The following is a 17,322-nucleotide window of genomic DNA, read 5'->3' as shown; positions in this document are numbered from 1 at the left end:
CGTGAGTTTTGAGAAATTTACATAACTTGCCCAAAAGTTATTTATTTTTAAGTTGACTCCTCATTTTTTTTCCTATTATAATTAGCTAAATATAATTTTTTCCAACACACTCTCACCTGTCTCAAGCCCCCAATGGACGAACGAAACATTAAAGTCTTGAAATCATTGGTGGCACAAAGGCAACACATTGGCAGCAGTGGGCCAGTGGCGATAGTTTTAGGGTGTGAGGTGCTGTAACTTTTAACATGCAGTTGCTATGGAATAAAAGCTATAGTTATGGAGTATAAGTTGGGAAAAAAATTTTGATAAGCTGCTAAAGCTCAGCTACAAGTGTTACCAAACACTTTAGTAGCTTAGCTGGGGTTTGCAGTCCAACTAGCTCACCACACTCCCAAACAGACTATCAATCTTTCATTTCCCACACACTTCATTTGATGACAACTTCTATAATTATTAAAAAAAATTATATTTTAGTGAGTAAAATCCAATTTATTGTTAATGTGATGAATTACTCTATTTTATATAAATTATTGGTGAAAAAATAGTGTGTTAGGTTTGTATTGGTGAAATAATGAACAACAGTGTTAAATATAGTTTTGGGTTTATTGTTGCACATAAATTGTTTGATGAAATATGTGTGAGATTTTTTTTCCCTTTAATTTGAGTGTTTGAATGATAAGGGTTGTGTTTGGAGTGTTATTGTTGTGTTGTGTTTGATTATATGTGAGATGATGATGATGATGATTTGTGGTGTTGTATAGTGGGTGAATTTTGATGTGATGGGGACCATATTTGCCTTTGTTTTGCCTATTGCATCAAAACACAAAATCAAGTTGTGTTGTTTTTGTGGTGCCATAACATAGCACACCAATGTAGTGTGTATTGGGTGCCTAACACATTAATTTAGTGCGATACAATGTTGATGTGCAACAAGTGCTTGTTGCAACTTGTGTTTTATGCAATAGACACTTATTGCAAGTAAACATAGTTATTGCGTCTTGGCACTTTTTTTTAATAATTTTTTTTATTGTTGCATGCATAACAAAGAGCAGTTTTTTTTTTTTTTTAAATCTACCAAAATTGGTAAAGTTGTGTTTTGGTGCAATGAGCCTGTCGCGCTTGTGTGAAAGTGCATGTCTCAAGTGCAACAGGTACTGATTGCATATTTTTTAGGTTATATTTGACTTTTTTTTAGTTAGAATTTTATTTATTTTGATTTTTTTATCAAATCAAATTAAGTATTTTAAGAACCCACAATGTTAAAAAAACAATATTTACAACAACACTCACATCAATTTATTGAGAGCAGTGAAGTTTGGGGATTTGTTGAGAGTGGTATTAGTTTGGTGATTTGTTAAGAGTGGTGAGAGTATTTTTTACCAGAAATTAAGTATTTACCTAATTATGACAGAAAAGTTGAAGGGACTAATTTTAAAAAATCCAGAATCTTTGAGGCCAATTGTGTAAATTTTTCAAAACTCGTGACCCAACTAATGATGTAAGGTAGGTGGAATTTTTAGAAAGAGTAATGATATAGTCACAAACTCTTGTACAAATTTATTTTGTACAAACTGACGTGGCACGATAAGATTGGTTGAATGAAAATATAAATTAATAAAAACAAATTATGTGGGTCAAGTGATATTTAATTCAACCAATCTTATCATGCCACATCAGTTTGTACAAAATAAATTTGTACAAGAATTTGTAGTTGTATCATTACTCAAAATAATACCTAAAGAGTAATGATACAGTCATAAAATTTTATATAAATTTATTTTATATAAATTGACGTGACATGATAAAATTGATTGAATTAAATATCACTTAATTCATATGATTTATTTTTATTAATTTTTATTTTTATTTAACCAATAAATTAATGACACGTCTAAAATAAATTTATACAAAAATTTATGATTGTATCATTACTCATTCCTACATCATCAAAAAATTATCGTTCACAAAAAAAAAATAATAATAATAAAAGAAAATGGGGGTGGGACCGTGGAGTGGTGGCGGGCGGAGGGAAAAGGCAATGATACGGTAATAGAAATAGAATCCGACTCTGCAACGGAAGGGTGAAGGCCATCAGCAAAGAGAGTGATGGCGATTTCAGAGGTGTTGGAGGCCGAAAGGCCGCTTGTAGAAGACGACGTCGTCGATGGCTGCGTTGACTACAAAGGTCGTCCCGTCAATAACCGATCCAAATACGGCGGATGGAGATCCGCTTTATTCATAATTGGAGTGGAAATGGCTGAGAGATTCGCCTATTATGGAGTTTCCTCCAATCTTATAACGTATTTGACTGGGCCGCTTGCTCAGTCGACCGCCACTGCTGCTGAAAACGTCAACGCCTGGTCTGGCGTGGCCTCGTTGCTCCCTCTTTTTGGCGCTTTCCTTGCCGATTCTTTTCTTGGCCGCTACCGCGCCATAATCATTGCTTCCCTTATCTACGTCCTGGTTAGTTAGTTTCTACTTCTGCTTTTAGCTTACCTCACCTCACTACTTAATTATTTATGAGGGTATGTTTGTCATTGTTGCTGTGCTTCTTTATTTCACAATCATGCTCCCACAGCCACAGCATTAATCCAAACGTATGCATAGACTGATTGGCATAGTTATGATTCTTTTTTTCTTTTTTTTTTGAAGAAATGCATCAATGGAAATTAATAAATCTCTTCCCCCCTTGTACTAGCACAAGAGGTTTTACAAATTGAACTAAATAGAACTCACTCTATAATTGATATATACACATAAGTATCATGATGGTATTGATCTCAACCCCAAACCTTTTGTACCCGTTAGAGATTTTATGGACTGAGCCAACTTCTCTCACAACGTATCTATAATGTCTTATTATTGTCCCAAGGCTGAGGTTTGAATTGAGGTTAAACGGGGAAAAAAAATGAGATTTGCATTTTCTAGCAGTTTGCTTCAATGATATTGCATTAGTTGCTCTCATTTTGCGTGCTGTGTGATATTTTAACCTTGTTCACTTGAATTTGTATGAACCATTGGTAGGGACTGGGCTTGTTGACTTTGTCAGCTGTGTTGCTTTCGGGCAGCACTTCTGAGTGCCAAAATACATCATGTTCTGCTAATCAGTTCCAAGTAATCTTCTTCTTCTTCTCTCTGTATCTGATAGCACTTGGGCAAGGTGGGCATAAACCTTGCGTTCAGGCTTTTGGTGCCGATCAGTTTGATAGTCAACACCCTCTGGAATCCAAACTCAAAAGTTCCTTCTTCAATTGGTGGTATTTTGGAATGTGTATGGGCACCTTTGTGACGCTTACAGTCTTAAACTACATTCAGGACAACCTTAATTGGATTCTTGGGTTTGGAATTCCATGTATTCTAATGGTCATTGCACTGGTTGTTTTCTTGCTTGGAACTAAGATTTATCGATACAGCTTAAAAGGGGAGGAGAAAAGCCCCTTTTTGAGGATAGGTCAGGTGTTTGTTACTGCTGTTAGGAACTGGCGAATTACGCCTTCTGCTATAGCTCTTGAAGAGGAAGCCCGTGGAACATTACCTCATCAGAGTTCTGAGCAGTTCAAGTAAGTGAAATACTGTTGTGTCTTTGGAGATTTGAAAGGCAATAGAATAGAGATGCAAAGACATTAAGATTGCATCTATGAGTAACTTTGATATGTCTAAAAGTTCATATGAGCTACATTCGTGCAAGAGTTCTACTTATTGTTCCAAGTAACTCAAAATTAATGAAAATTTGTCCATCAAGAATCAGATTTAACACGGAACACATTCGTCACTCTTTTTGGTTCTTATGCAATATCGATTGTCGGATTGCTGTTCATTTTATGGTTCAATTGCAGCTATTAGGTTCATTGTAAGTCTTTTGCTATCACTGTTAGTGGTATAGCTAGAAAATATGAAAGATTCACTACTTCCAATCAGAGAATCTCCAAATTAGTGGAAACTCTTTTCATTCTATATAATTCATTCATCTGAATGCCTGCATTCTCAGGTTTTGAAATCTTTTGTTACTACAACTCTGGCAGGTTTCTGAACAAGGCCTTGCTTGCATCAAATGGATCAAAGGGTTATGGAAAGGTGTGTAGTGCCGGTGAAGTTGAAGAAGCAAAAGCACTTCTCAGGCTTGTTCCAATATGGACTACATGCCTGGTGTATGCAATTGTGTTTGCACAGTCTTCAACTTTCTTTACCAAGCAGGGAGTTACAATGGACAGATCAGTTGTGGCAGATTTCCAGATACCAGCTGCTTCACTTCAATCCTTCATCAGCCTTGCCATCGTCCTCACCATTCCCATTTATGACCGCATCTTTGTGCCTATAGCTAGAACCTTCACACGGAAACCTGCTGGCATTACAATGCTTCAGAGAATTGGAACTGGGATGTTTTTATCTGCTGCATCCATGACCGGTGCAGCTTTAGTGGAGATGAAGAGGCTCAAAACTGCTGAAGAATATGGACTTGTTGATAAACCCAATGTAACAATTCCAATGAGTGTTTGGTGGTTGATTCCTCAATATGCCTTGCTTGGCGTATCTGAAGCTTTCACCATGGTTGGTCTTCAAGAATTTTTCTACGATCAAGTTCCCACAGAATTAAGGAGTGTTGGTCTATCACTCTACCTCAGTATATTTGGTGTTGGGAGCTTCCTGAGCAGCTTTCTCATATCTGCCATTGAGAATGCAACCGGTGGAGATGGCCGTGACAGCTGGTTTGCTAATAATCTGAACAAGGGACATCTTGATTACTTCTATTGGCTTCTTGCTGGACTGAGTTTTATACAATTGGTAGTGTACTTGTATTTTGCAAAATCGTACATTTATAACCGGGGAAATGCATCATGAACGCATCACTGAGCAATATGTAAAGGTGGTGGTGATGTTTTCTCCCACGGTAATAACAATGCTTGTTGTAGCCTGTAATCGATTCATTGGAAGTCAAGACTTGTTTGAAACAGTAATGCCAGCCAGGTTAAGTATTCTTTATTTGTGTAAATCAATTGTCTAATGAGCATTTTATCAGAACCGCGGTTAGTCATCACTCATCAGGTTGGATGAAAGTCGGGATGAAATTGACTCTTGGGCTTCTAACTGTTGTATTTTGGTTGCACTCTTTTCGGCCCAATATTGAGAACGACAAAACAATACCACGTGTATCAAATCTTCGATGCCAGCAACGTGCAGAAGAGCTACTTCAACTCTTCAAGCAGCCCTCATTCAATCGAATCAATATACAATCAAGTTGTAACATATTACAGTCTACAGGTATTATGGTTGATATGCTGATGATGGTATGAGCTAATTATTAGATCAATGCCAGCTCCTTTAATCTGTCTTCTGTTTCAACTAGTGTCTCTGTGTGTGTATGTATATGTATATGTATATGTATATGTATGTATAACTTATATATACACAACATTCCTTTGCCTTATCTCGTTGTGGTCCCGACATAATTAATATTAACCCAACACGAAAAACTCTGTTTGTTCATTTCTTATTTCTTATTTAATTATTTTGCCACCAATTTGAAATTTCTTTGTTACCTCTATTTTATTTTTTTAAGAAAAAAGGATTTCGATATTTAAAATTCAAAAATGAAAGAAAGGGACAGCAAAGAAAGACCAGCCAACAGCTTTAACTAGCTTTGTTTAACAAGCAAAACTTATTAAAAGCGTGGGCCCCCTTCCGTTCCTTCAGGCCCGGCCCAAAAGATCCTTCGGCCGGCTTTTCCAACGGACAACGATATTATCAAGGCGGATCTTCACAAAAGCATGTGACTACAGGACAGCCTGTTCTGCGGCTCACTCCACGTGTCACTTTATGAATCGCTATGGCATCCAACGGTGTTTGTCGTGCTCCGCCACCAACTTCTTTCTGCTATTTTTATTCTTCAAGACAGGTAGCTCTGTCGCTTTGTATTTTTCTTGGTCATATTTGAGATTTTGTTAGGAAGGTTTAGATAATCCCAATAAAATTCAGGTATCAACTACTTACGTGCGTAGCGGTTTCTATTTTAATTATTATTTTATTTATTATTTTTTTTTTAAAAAAAAAAATTTGAGATAGTGCCGCCCATTGTTTTGATAAATTAGACAGCTAAGCCGATTCAAATTGTTGCAACCGTAATTTAATGTTAATTCATATTAAGGATATTCTCAATCTAATTACAGAAAATTGATAGGTATCGCATTTTTATTCTTTCTGCCGGTAAGTTTGATTACTTGTAAAACCGACAAGGCGGGCAGTTCAGAAAGTGATAAAATAGTCTTTTTCACTTCAATTTCATCTAATCAAAAGAGTGAAGACAAAGAATTGAAAAATTACAAGTGAATACGTGCAAGAGAGAGAAATTATAAAATAGCTGATGTATAAACGATAAGTACGTATAAAAAGATAACATTCCAAGAATCATAGATACAATACGCGTTCGAAATAGTTTTGCTAAAATCACACAAAACTTTCATAAACTCTTATCAATTATATTAATTATTAAAGGGCACAGCTCAGTAGCTCAGTTTTTTAATCTTTTCTCTCTTTTTATCAGAAAGTTACAACTCAAATTATCTATCGACTATCGCATTCGAAATTCCAAATCGGTTAGTGTTGGTTTGGTCATTTCCTCGGATACCTTGGACAGGCCATCATTGGCGCCCACCTTGTCAGAAATTTTGTAAATGGTATTTAGACAGGATCAACCCCCCACCACCCAGTCCCCCCAAAAAATTTTTTGTCATAATAGCAAACAGATTGTCTCAAATTTCTTAGAATAAATTATGAAACATAAATTTATATGATTATTCATTTATTTGTTAAATCTTTTTATTATTTATATAATTTATCTTTAGTATAATTTGTCTTAATTTTGGCTTAAAAATCACTAATACGCGTTTTCGTTAAAAATTTCATATTCTTTGTTGTAACACGCATAGCTTGGGATGTAAAATAAAAAATCACGAAAAAAAAAAAAAGATTTTTGTAACAAAAAGAAGAAAAAGGGTACGAAATATGGGATGTTGATAATGCCTGCTAAATCCCTTGTGTCAAATTCTTAATAATGAGAAAGGAAAATGAAATAAAATAATAAATAGCTAAAAAAAAAAAAAAACCGGGGAGGGAGTTGCGGTTTGGCGTTGGAATTGGCATAGGAATTGGAAATGGGGATGGGGTCCACAAACAAAGTGGTGAACCAGCTGGCAGACAGCCCTGACAGACTGTTCCTACTTCCGTCTTCCCTCTAAATCGCCCCCATTTTGAAGCCTCTGTGTTCTGTTCTTCTCTTTGCTTGCCCTCTATCGAATTCCTCTCTCTCTCTCTCTGTCTCTGTTTCTCTAATTAGTCGCCAAAACCCAATCATCATCAGCAAGTCTGCTTCATCATCAGCCATGGCCGAGGACACGCAAAAGCCAGCTGCAGCCGAGGAAGTTGCGGTGGAGAAACCAGTCGCTGAGAAGGAGAAAGAACAGGCACCTGCTCCTGTACCTGAGCCTGAAGCACCGGGGAAGCCGACTGAGGAATCTGCTGCTGCTGGTGTTGAAGAAGTGGCTGAGCCTGAGAAACCGAAGCCCGTCGAGGAAGAAAAGATTGCTCAATCGGCTTCTTTCAAAGAAGAGAGCAACGTTGTTGGGGAGTTACCCGACCCTCAGAAGAAAGCTCTTGATGAGCTGAAGCAGCTTATTCAAGACGCGCTTAACAAGCACGAGTTCACCGCCCCACCACCACCACCACCAGCAGCAGCAGCCAAAGAAGAGGAGAAAGCACCTGAAGCGCCCCCAAAAGAAAAAGAAGCAGCAGCAGCAGCAGAAGAACAAGTTGTCAAGGCCGAGGAGCCAAAAACTGGCGAAGAAGAGAAGAAACCCGCTGTCGAAGTTGAATTGAAAGCTCCAGAATCAGAACCTGCTGCACCGGCTGAAGTGGAGGTTGTTGTTGAGAAAGTGGCGACCGTTGATGAGGACGGAGCCAAGACTGTGGAGGCTATTGAAGAAACCATAGTAGCCGCCAAGCCGGAGGTGGAAGAGGCTGAAGTAACTACTACTAAAAAAGAAGCTGAAGTAGCTGCTCCATCTGATGAGCAAACCAAAGACAAAGAGGCGGAGGTTCCTCCTGAGAAGGTTTTCATTTGGGGGATCCCACTTCTTGGAGATGATAGGAGTGACACCATCCTCTTGAAGTTCCTCAGAGCCAGGGATTTCAAGGTGAAGGATGCTTTCACCATGATCAAGAACACCGTCCGCTGGCGAAACGAGTTTGGAATCGATGCTGTCCTTGAAGAAGACCTTGGTAATGACTTGGATAAAGTGGTGTTTATGCATGGAGTCGATAAAGAAGGTCACCCCGTGTGCTACAATGTGTTTGGTGAATTCCAGAACAAGGAGTTGTACCACAATAACTTTTCTGATGATGAGAAGCGTACCAAGTTCTTGAAGTGGAGGATTCAGTTCTTGGAGAAGAGTATTCGGAAGCTTGATTTCAGTCCCAGTGGTATCTGCACTATTGTTCAGATTAATGATCTTAAGAATTCTCCTGGACCCGCCAAGAGGGACCTCAGGATTGCCACCAATCAAGCAGTCCATTTGCTGCAAGATAATTATCCCGAGTTTGTAGCTAGACAGGTAATCGGATTGATCCTTCATATTTCCTCCACACATAATAACCATGACGGATAGATATTTTCAGTTTTTTTTTTAATTTTTAATTTTTTATGTTGCCTGATCTGAGCTTGATTTGATGTGGGGTTTTCGTAATTGAAGGTGTTCATCAATGTGCCATGGTGGTACCTTGCCTTCAACAGAATGATTAGTCCTTTCCTGACACAAAGGACAAAGAGCAAGTTTGTATTTTCAGGACCATCTAAATCTGCAGAAACCCTTTTCAAGTATGTATACTTACTTTAATTCATCTATGTTTAATCATATCATTTTGTTGTTTGGTTGGTTGGTGTCTTTTTTTTGCTTGCTTGATCATTAATGGCTGTACTACTTAGATTCTTTACTGCTTCATTTAATGATGGGGGTCTCTGTAACTCCTTTTATTAACTGCCTGCCCGATCGTTTATAGTGTAGTTTTTGTGGTTCCTACTTACGTTTTTCGTGTTTCTACTCCTTTTTATTAGATTCCTCTATTTCTTTGCCTTTGAATTGGCCTGACAATTAATGGAGGAGTTTTATTATTGTGGCGATGACACAGATACATAGCTCCTGAGCAAGTACCAGTTCAGTATGGTGGATTGAGCAGGGAGGGTGAGCAGGAATTTACAACAACTGACCCTGTTACTGAGGTTGTCGTCAAGCCAGCTAGCAAATACACTGTTGAAATCCCCGTTACTGAGGTACAATCGAATGCACATCTTCAAACTTCTAATGTACCAATTGTGTTTGTTCGTTATTGATTAATCATTGAATCACCATCTCAAATACTTGTGTATGAATTTGCAGAGAAGTATTCTTGTGTGGGAACTCCGAGTTTTGGGTTGGGATGTGAGCTATGGAGCTGAATTTGTGCCTAGTGCCGAAGGCAGCTACACTGTAATAGTGTCAAAGACTAGGAAGGTCGCGCCAACTGATGAACCGGTCATCTGCGACACATTCAAAATTGGCGAACCCGGCAAGGTGGTTCTCACCATTGATAACCAGTCCTCGAAGAAGAAGAAGCTCCTATATAGGTCCAAGACCAAGCCCTCCTCTGATTAAATCAATCTATGAAGGCCATTGCATTGCACAATAAGAAAAGGGTTCTTTTATTTCTATGATAGAGGTTATTTTATTTTATTTGTTGGAATTTAATTTTATAAAAAAATTTAAACTTTGGGGGATTTCATTTATATTATTTTTTTTGTATTAGTTTTTGGGGATTTTTGGTGGTTTGGTTTTGTTGGATGCTATGGGTGGAGACCGGACACGGCGTGGAATCTGGACAGAAACTTTGTTGTTATTCTTGAATCTTGATATACTCTGCCTGTAAAATTTGTGTAAATTTGATGGTGTATTATTGTTATGTATATGTGTTCTTTATTAATTGCTGGAGGTTTATAATATATTTTTTTTCCCTTCAATTATTAGTAAGTTTTCTGTCTTGTTGAGGACTCATTTCAGGTCAATATGATTGTGATAGGTTGTGTTGATTAGTTCTCAAGAAAATGGATTGGTAATTTAATAGGTTTTAAATTCTTGGAAATCTTCATCGTTGTTGACAATTAAGATTTCTTGTGAAATGTTACCGCAAACGCAAGAATTGAGATAGGGTTTTGCTTTGTCATGAAAATGATCTTCTCGAATTTCATAAACTGCTTATTTGAAGGGGTCTAAAATGAATAATATTTATCACAGATCTTACCTTCCTTGCTCTATATGCACGAATAGAAATTAAATATCAATTCATTTGAAAGAGTAATAATATAATTGCAAATATTTTTGTATACGTAATATTGTACAAGACTACAAGTTAATGTGACATTGTAATTGATTGAGTTAAAAAAATTGATATGACCTATGTGAGATATTTTTAATAGTTATATTTTCAATTGACTAACTGTATTACGACACGTTAACTTTTACAACATTATTTATATTCCAAGGTACTTTGAGGCTGAGGGCTCAAAACCCTTTTGCTTTGTTGTAATAAAACTTTCATGCCATGAATGGAGATCTCTCCTCGTGTCTTTGAATCATTGCAGAGAGACACAGTTCTTAATAATAGGTTACTAGAAGTGAGAGTAAATAACCTTTTTTTCTCTTTTTTCCCTGAAATTAAGATGACTTTTGCACGCTATTGGGGACGTCTTTTGTCTTGAAAATTCTCATTTGCATTATTTTTCGCATTAGGATTGCCAAAAAGTGAAAGGTTCATTTCATTTCATCAAACACTTTTAAATCTGTCGAGCACTTGGACAAAAAAGAAAGGCAAAGTTGATTCTACTGCTGTTGTCTTTCGGGTTCATTGCCGTCTTTGCTTTGAATATCGCCCCGCTGATTCCTTTGTAAGATGAGACCCTCAACTCAATGTTTGGTTTCTAATGATTCTCCCCACCAGGCACCAACAACTTTAATTGATGAATTAATTAACTAATTGGAAAAAAAAAAAGGAAAAAAAAAAGGGGTGGGTTGCTCAGAACTCAATCATGCTCACGCCGTGATTATAGTTTTATATTTGAGGCATCAAATTTCAGAAGGGACCACTTTAATAAATATGTTAACGAAACTTCATATACATACCCCTAATCCCTCCCATAAGGATTTTGATTTATATTTATAAAATATCTGTAATATTAGTCAAATATATTCTCTAATAATATCATGAGCTTCCGTGAAATGGTGGTGTAAAATTTTTGATTAGATAATGTCGTGTCGCAGTGGAAAGGCCTTTTCAAGTGCACCAACCAAATCCTGTGCCTTGGAATTTATCGATCACCAAGTGGTCTACAAGCAAAATTTTAATTATTATACGGTCATGACTACTCGGCTGATTAAAACATTTTTGCATTAACCTTCCAAGCTGACTTGCAGTAAAATTAGCTAAACATTTTGTCATCGACATCGAGTTTGAAAGAGAACAAAAGGTTGGTCGTTATCATCATCATTTACATAAGACTCACCTCACCTTCAATGAATATGTCAAGATTTTCATCTACTTTTTGGGCCACAAAATTATGAAGAAAATTTTAGGTACAAGAAATGTTAAATTCTAAAACGATAATGATAAAGTCACGAGTTTTTTTTTTTTAATAAATTAGCGTGTCATTGTTGTATTGATTAAATAAAAAATACCAGTGGCCCATGATATTTATCTTAATCAATCAATATAGTTCTGTTACAATAATTTGTATAAAACAAAATTTATGGCCCATCACTGGTCATTTCAAAGTAAATTTGCACATTAAAATCTCATTTTTATTTCAATTAACAAATAATACGCACACACAAAATAGTTACAGCAACACTCTTGTATAAACGTAGTCGTGAACTTTTGTATGTTGAAAATATTGTTTGAAAAGTAAAAGCAATAAAAAAAAAATTTATGGGGCTCCTACGATGCTTTCATTTACCTACCCAATTCATATAAGTTGCCAATTCAATTTAGTACTTATAATAGAGTGTTTGTAAAATTATGAGTATTGTATGATTGTTGTGTATTTTTATTTATTTTTAATTGGATGAATACATATGCATCACTTAAAAATCTCTTCAAATTAAAAAATAAAAAAGTTTTAAATGCCATTACCATGTCATTAGACGGACATTCAACCAAGCAATATCACATGCACATTATGACCAAAATTTCAGAAAGTGCTCGCATTAAGTCCAGATTAAGGCCAAATGAACTTGATGCAGTGGGGAGGGGGAAAAAAAAAAGGAATCTAGAACTTTGGAATATAATTCGCAAGAAGTTGTTGACATTTTTGGCAAAAGGATAATATTTCAAAAGACAGACTGGCAGGGTCAAAAAAACCAAGGAGCGACATACAGTGGGACATTCGGAGCTGTGCACGAAACAGATGGCGACTTCTTCTCTCAAAATAAATTGCGGCCCTTATCCATTTGCATTTGATGATGATGGCAACAAAATTTTTAATTTTCAAAACTATCCCCTTCCTATTATGTGTTTTTTAAGGGCATTGGGTAAATAAACCCCCACTAGCGTATAGAGAGTTGGTCAACTAAACTGGTTGAAAATACATACGCTTTATTATTATTATTATTATTACACCAATCTAAAACAATGTAAATGCGGTAGAGATCCACAGAGTTAGTGTACTGATTCCACAATGGAAAGATCTTACGGATTTTATGTCCGTGACCCACTAATCATTGCATTTTTATCCCTCTATTAAAAAAAAAAAAAAGAAAATGGCAAATTTAGGTTCAACGTACCATCAAACTTTTCCAATTATATATCTAAATTTGCAATCTATCTATAAGCCGCTAATATTCCTTATTTGTCGAGGCAAAAAAAAAAGAGTTCTTTTTTTTTTTTAATACTGATTAATCATCATATTACTACATTACACAGATATTTACAACTGCTATTATAGCAGATATATTACACTGATATTTACAATCAAAAATATATGATTGGGACTTATATTATTACATTAAATTCTGTGAAGTACATGCCCAGACAAATAATCCCTTACAGAAGAGGGATGTCCATACTTCACTCGTATTGCACGAGGGAGAGAAAATTTTTGAAATATTAAACAAATAAGCACGTTAGCCCCCACAAATGCTTTTGTGGGGGCTTGAACCGCTGCCCTCACTTGTGAGGGCAGCAGCCCACCACTCCGACCAAGGCCGAAGTGGCAAAAAAAAAAAAAAAAGAGAGTTCTTTGAAACAAGTTAAAGTATCACAATTCAAAAACAAAAAAATCATATATGGGTCCTATAATTTGTGTTACATTGAATGTACCATACACAATTAACAAGAACCACACAATTATATGGGTCTCATAATTTATGTGGTTCTTGTAGATTGTGTATAATACATTCAATGTAACATAGGGGCTCCCTTCTTTTAAAAGTTAATTCTTTTTCATATAATCTTTCAAAGTGATTAGTACTTTAGTAGGCAAAGCGCATCATTATTTGGCATGATCACGCCTGTAAACAAGTGCATTAAAAGTTAAGAGCCATGGAGAAAGCCCACCAAATTTGTACAGCTCAACACGGCAATTTTGTTCCATAAATTAACACACAAGCATGAGCAATCATCAATCATTTCTAATCACCCTAAAATACATAATGCACAATAATGAAACCTATAAAGGAACGCCCAACAACTCTTAAGGATGCCAAAACAATTTTAAATTGCCAGTTAATTTGATAATTCTACATTCTGGAAGGCTTCACAATCTTCTAACTAACCAACAATGGCTGCTCCTACTCCTAGAAACAAACCTCACCATTTTACAAAATTGTAGATTTGAACTTGACTCTTACTAATACCGCCCTCATTGTCTAAATAACATCCAGTCTATAGAACTACTATTGTTCAGCGACCTACTTTATCAAATTAATGGCAGATTATGTTATGTTAATATTGAAAATCTAATGAAAATCAAATATGATCGATGGCTGCTAAAACATTACAAGAGTCAAACTTTCAGGAATTCATCCAGGAATTCAAAGATGTACAACAGCCAACCAATAACATACCTTGTTTGAAAATACAGGGCCCTAATGTGTTCCAACATATAGATATCAGTATGGAAATTTAAAATTTACAGAGCAAAACACCCCAACTAAGTGGTACACACCCCAAGTCTCGCCTGCTGCCACAATTTCTATGTAAGATCTGGCAAATCAACACAAAATTCACGCTCGTGTAGTACTCTCCCCCCAGAGTTGCACCTCATTAAAAAGAAACACATGACCAGATACAGACACTTAACCCGAAACATTAGAGAAAGAAATTAAACATGCATTACAAAGCCTTATGTATGATGAAATCAACAAGCTCAGAAGGGTTCAACCTTGAACCTGTAGAGTAATTTCTTCTTCTTTGATGTTGGGTTGTCAACTGTGAGCAATATTTTACCCAACTCATCAACTTTGAATCTTTGGCACACCACCGGTTCGTCAGTTGGGGATAACTTTGTAGGCTTCTGTATAATGATGGTATATTTGTCTTTTGCCTCAGGCACAAATTCAGCTCCATAGCTCACCTCCCATCCCACAACCCGGATTTCCCAAACAACAGTACATTTCTGTAATCCATTAATTGCTAATTAGTGACAAGAAAACCATAATTTGATTCGTTATTCGTCAAGCATATATATCAGATAGACAAGTATATCTTAATTAAGCTTTGTTATCAGAAGAGGAAGCAACGCACCTCATAGATTATGATTTCAACATTTTGCTTGGTTGCTGGTTTTACAGTAATCTCAGTAGCAGGATCATCAATGGTAAATTCCGGGTTGCAATCACAGTAATCTACACTAAGGCCACCATACTGAATCGGCACATGCTCAGGTGATATGTATCTGTTCCAGCCATTGAACTCAATAATTAAATCTAGAACTTAACCAACCAAACAATAAAGCAACAACATACAAAATTGGCAATGAAAGAATGATATTCACTAACTTGAAAAGGGTCTCAGTGGATTTTGATGGGCCTGCAAACACGAACTTGCTCTTGGTCCTCTGGGTCATAAAAGGACTAATCATCGTGTGGAATGCAAGATACCACCATGGAACATTGATAAACACCTAAAGAAATCCAAAAACCAAATATCAATTGCAAATCTGAAAACTGAAACAAGAATGCAAATCATCAGCATAAATCGTTAAGTTACTATGTGTAACCTCAAAGCTTAAGCTAGTAGAGATAAAGCCTAAACAACAGTATCAAGGTATTAAGCTTTAACAATAATGACACACATTGAATCTTATACCTGCTTGGCAACGAATTCGGGATAATTATCTTGAAGCAACTGAAGAGCCTGTTTAGTAGCAATCCTAAGCTCGCGCTTACCAGGGCCTGGTGAATTCTTAAGATCATTAACCTGAAAGATAGTGGAAACTCCGCCAGGCCTAAAATTAAGCTTCCTAATACTCCTCTCCAAGAACTGAATTCTCCACCTCAGAAATTTCATCCTCTTCTCCTCATCTGAAAAAGTCTTGGCATACAACTGCTTATTCTGGAACTCTCCGTAAACATTGTAACACACAGGATGGCCGTCCCTATCAAACCCATGCATAAATACAACTTTCTCCAAATCATCACCAAGATCTTCATTCAGAAGAGCTTCAATGCCGAAATCTTTCCTCCACTGAATTGTGTTCTTGATCATTACAAAAGCGTCCCTGACTTTGAAATCCCTTGCCCTCAGAAATTTCAACAGAATCACATCAGTTCTATCATCTTTAAGCAGAGGCACCCCCCATATGGACACCTCCTCTTCTGCTGGCGGCTGCGGCGGCGGCGGTGCTACTTCAGCTGGTGCTTGCTGCTCCTGGGGTGGCTTAATTTCGGTGCTTTTGTCAGATTCTGAAGAGGGTCCATCGGTTTTTGGAGCATCTGAACTGGGTGGTGGTTGTTTCTCTTTCTCTTCTTCTTTAGGGGAAGTGAAATGGCGATTATTGAGAGCTTCTTGGACAAGTTGTTTCAATTCTTGCAAAGCCTTTCTTTCGGAATCGGAGAGATCAGCAATTACGTTGCTCTCCTCCTTAAATGAGATTAAAGTTTGAGGAATCTTCCGCTCCTCAGGTTGCACCGGCGGCGGCTGCTTCTCTTTCTCATCGACTTTCTCAACAGAGTCAGCAGCAACAACAACATCTTCTTTGGTCTTTTCAGGTGCCGATGCTTCTTTCTCCATCATTGCAGCCAGCGATCTATTCTCCACAGCCGGGGCTGCCGGCGGCTGCTCCTCGGTCTGACTAGTTACAGCTGGTTCTTTCACGGCGGTGGCTGTAGATGGCGGCTGCTCAGTCTCAGTTACTGGTGGCGGTGGAGTTGGGTTTTGAGATTCTTCTTTTTCAGCCATTTTATTTACTTTTTAAATCTTAATTTTTTAAGATAAGTATAGTAAAACAAAGGGGTGGAGTAGTTAAGAAGACAAACTGATCGACAGGAGACACAGGGAGGTGAGACACTGGAAGAGAGAGATGGATGGTTTGTTGTTTTTTATTTTTATTTTTGCCCTTTTGTACTTTCGTCACGCAGACTCGCTGGCCTGCTTTTGCAGTTGCACACGTTGGGAGTACGTACAACCAGATGAAGCTTTGTTTTTGTTTTGTGAAATCTGTGGAATCCTATGCTTGTAATTTTTTAACATCTACTTCCGGACAGAACTTGCAAAAGCGAGAAAAACATGGCCGGTATTACTCAAGAGTCAAGTCCCAACGGTAATAAACATGTTCGGCCATGTGTGCTATTTACGTATTTCAGTCAAATTTAGGGCGCTAATTTTGGTCACCACTCGAAACAAACATGTTTGGATCCGCATTAGAATGAGACAATTAATAATCGTGTGTTGTGTTTGTGTTTAAAATTCTCAAATGGTCGATTCATGTGATAATTGTCCATCGCGTGCCCTTTTACATTAACAAACCATGTCACTTATTTGTCATATTAAGTCAATCATATTTTATGTATAACTCATTTCATATCACTTACATATAAGCGATCGGGTGGGTGCTCCTCGGCTCCTCCCATGGCTTAAGGTATTATTTATTGGTCATTTATACAGCACCTTTAAATACATATGAACCCATTTTATCAAATTAAACATAAAATATTGTATTGTGCTTGACAAGAAGAAAATGCAAATCCTTGTGAGAGCACGCTTACAATCTCCTATAGAAATTGGGTGATAACCTTTCGTGGGAATTTG

General features: G+C 37.0%; 3 protein-coding genes across 3 annotated transcripts; 2 read left to right on the top strand and 1 right to left on the bottom strand.

Moving 5' to 3' along the window:
* The first annotated feature begins 1,990 nt into the window (after positions 1-1,990).
* Positions 1,991-4,990, top strand: LOC102615123 (protein NRT1/ PTR FAMILY 5.10-like). Its single transcript, XM_006473185.4, has 3 exons — positions 1,991-2,463; positions 3,025-3,560; positions 4,023-4,990. Exons 1-3 carry the CDS (start codon positions 2,107-2,109, stop codon positions 4,837-4,839), a joined length of 1,710 nt encoding a protein of 569 aa, XP_006473248.2. The 5' UTR covers positions 1,991-2,106; the 3' UTR covers positions 4,840-4,990.
* Positions 4,991-7,230: 2,240 nt separating this feature from the next.
* On the top strand, positions 7,231-10,042 carry LOC102614816 (patellin-3). The gene is made up of 4 exons (XM_006473184.4): positions 7,231-8,603; positions 8,742-8,866; positions 9,178-9,319; positions 9,426-10,042. Exons 1-4 carry the CDS (start codon positions 7,377-7,379, stop codon positions 9,678-9,680), a joined length of 1,749 nt encoding a protein of 582 aa, XP_006473247.2. The 5' UTR covers positions 7,231-7,376; the 3' UTR covers positions 9,681-10,042.
* Positions 10,043-14,031: 3,989 nt separating this feature from the next.
* Positions 14,032-16,710, bottom strand: LOC102614527 (patellin-3). Its single transcript, XM_006473183.3, has 4 exons — positions 15,382-16,710; positions 15,072-15,196; positions 14,818-14,968; positions 14,032-14,689 (listed from the first exon to the last, which is right to left on the bottom strand). The coding sequence occupies exons 1-4, from the start codon at positions 16,471-16,473 to the stop codon at positions 14,441-14,443; spliced, it is 1,617 nt and encodes a 538-aa protein (XP_006473246.2). The 5' UTR covers positions 16,474-16,710; the 3' UTR covers positions 14,032-14,440.
* Between the last annotated feature and the right edge of the window lie 612 nt (positions 16,711-17,322).

This window comes from Citrus sinensis, chromosome 5 (genome assembly GCF_022201045.2).
Source record: "Citrus sinensis cultivar Valencia sweet orange chromosome 5, DVS_A1.0, whole genome shotgun sequence".
Classification (NCBI taxonomy): domain Eukaryota; kingdom Viridiplantae; phylum Streptophyta; class Magnoliopsida; order Sapindales; family Rutaceae; genus Citrus; species Citrus sinensis.
This window is presented reverse-complemented; position numbering and strand designations above follow the sequence as displayed.

What these genes read in the sequence shown, in the direction of transcription:
- LOC102615123 (XM_006473185.4), top strand. Translation starts at nt 2,107, where the DNA reads ATGGCGATTTCAGAGGTGTTGGAGGCCGAAAGGCCGCTTGTAGAAGAC. An exon ending in CTTCCCTTATCTACGTCCTG is followed by an intron (nt 2,464 to 3,024) that starts GTTAGTTAGTTT and finishes AACCATTGGTAG; the next exon opens with GGACTGGGCTTGTTGACTTT. An exon ending in CAGAGTTCTGAGCAGTTCAA is followed by an intron (nt 3,561 to 4,022) that starts GTAAGTGAAATA and finishes CAACTCTGGCAG; the next exon opens with GTTTCTGAACAAGGCCTTGC.
- LOC102614816 (XM_006473184.4), top strand. Translation starts at nt 7,377, where the DNA reads ATGGCCGAGGACACGCAAAAGCCAGCTGCAGCCGAGGAAGTTGCGGTG. An exon ending in TCTGCAGAAACCCTTTTCAA is followed by an intron (nt 8,867 to 9,177) that starts GTATGTATACTT and finishes GCGATGACACAG; the next exon opens with ATACATAGCTCCTGAGCAAG. An exon ending in TTGAAATCCCCGTTACTGAG is followed by an intron (nt 9,320 to 9,425) that starts GTACAATCGAAT and finishes ATGAATTTGCAG; the next exon opens with AGAAGTATTCTTGTGTGGGA.
- LOC102614527 (XM_006473183.3), bottom strand. Translation starts at nt 16,473, where the DNA reads ATGGCTGAAAAAGAAGAATCTCAAAACCCAACTCCACCGCCACCAGTA. An exon ending in CCGAATTCGTTGCCAAGCAG is followed by an intron (nt 15,197 to 15,381) that starts GTATAAGATTCA and finishes GGATTTCTTTAG; the next exon opens with GTGTTTATCAATGTTCCATG. An exon ending in TTGAAATCATAATCTATGAG is followed by an intron (nt 14,690 to 14,817) that starts GTGCGTTGCTTC and finishes AATGGATTACAG; the next exon opens with AAATGTACTGTTGTTTGGGA.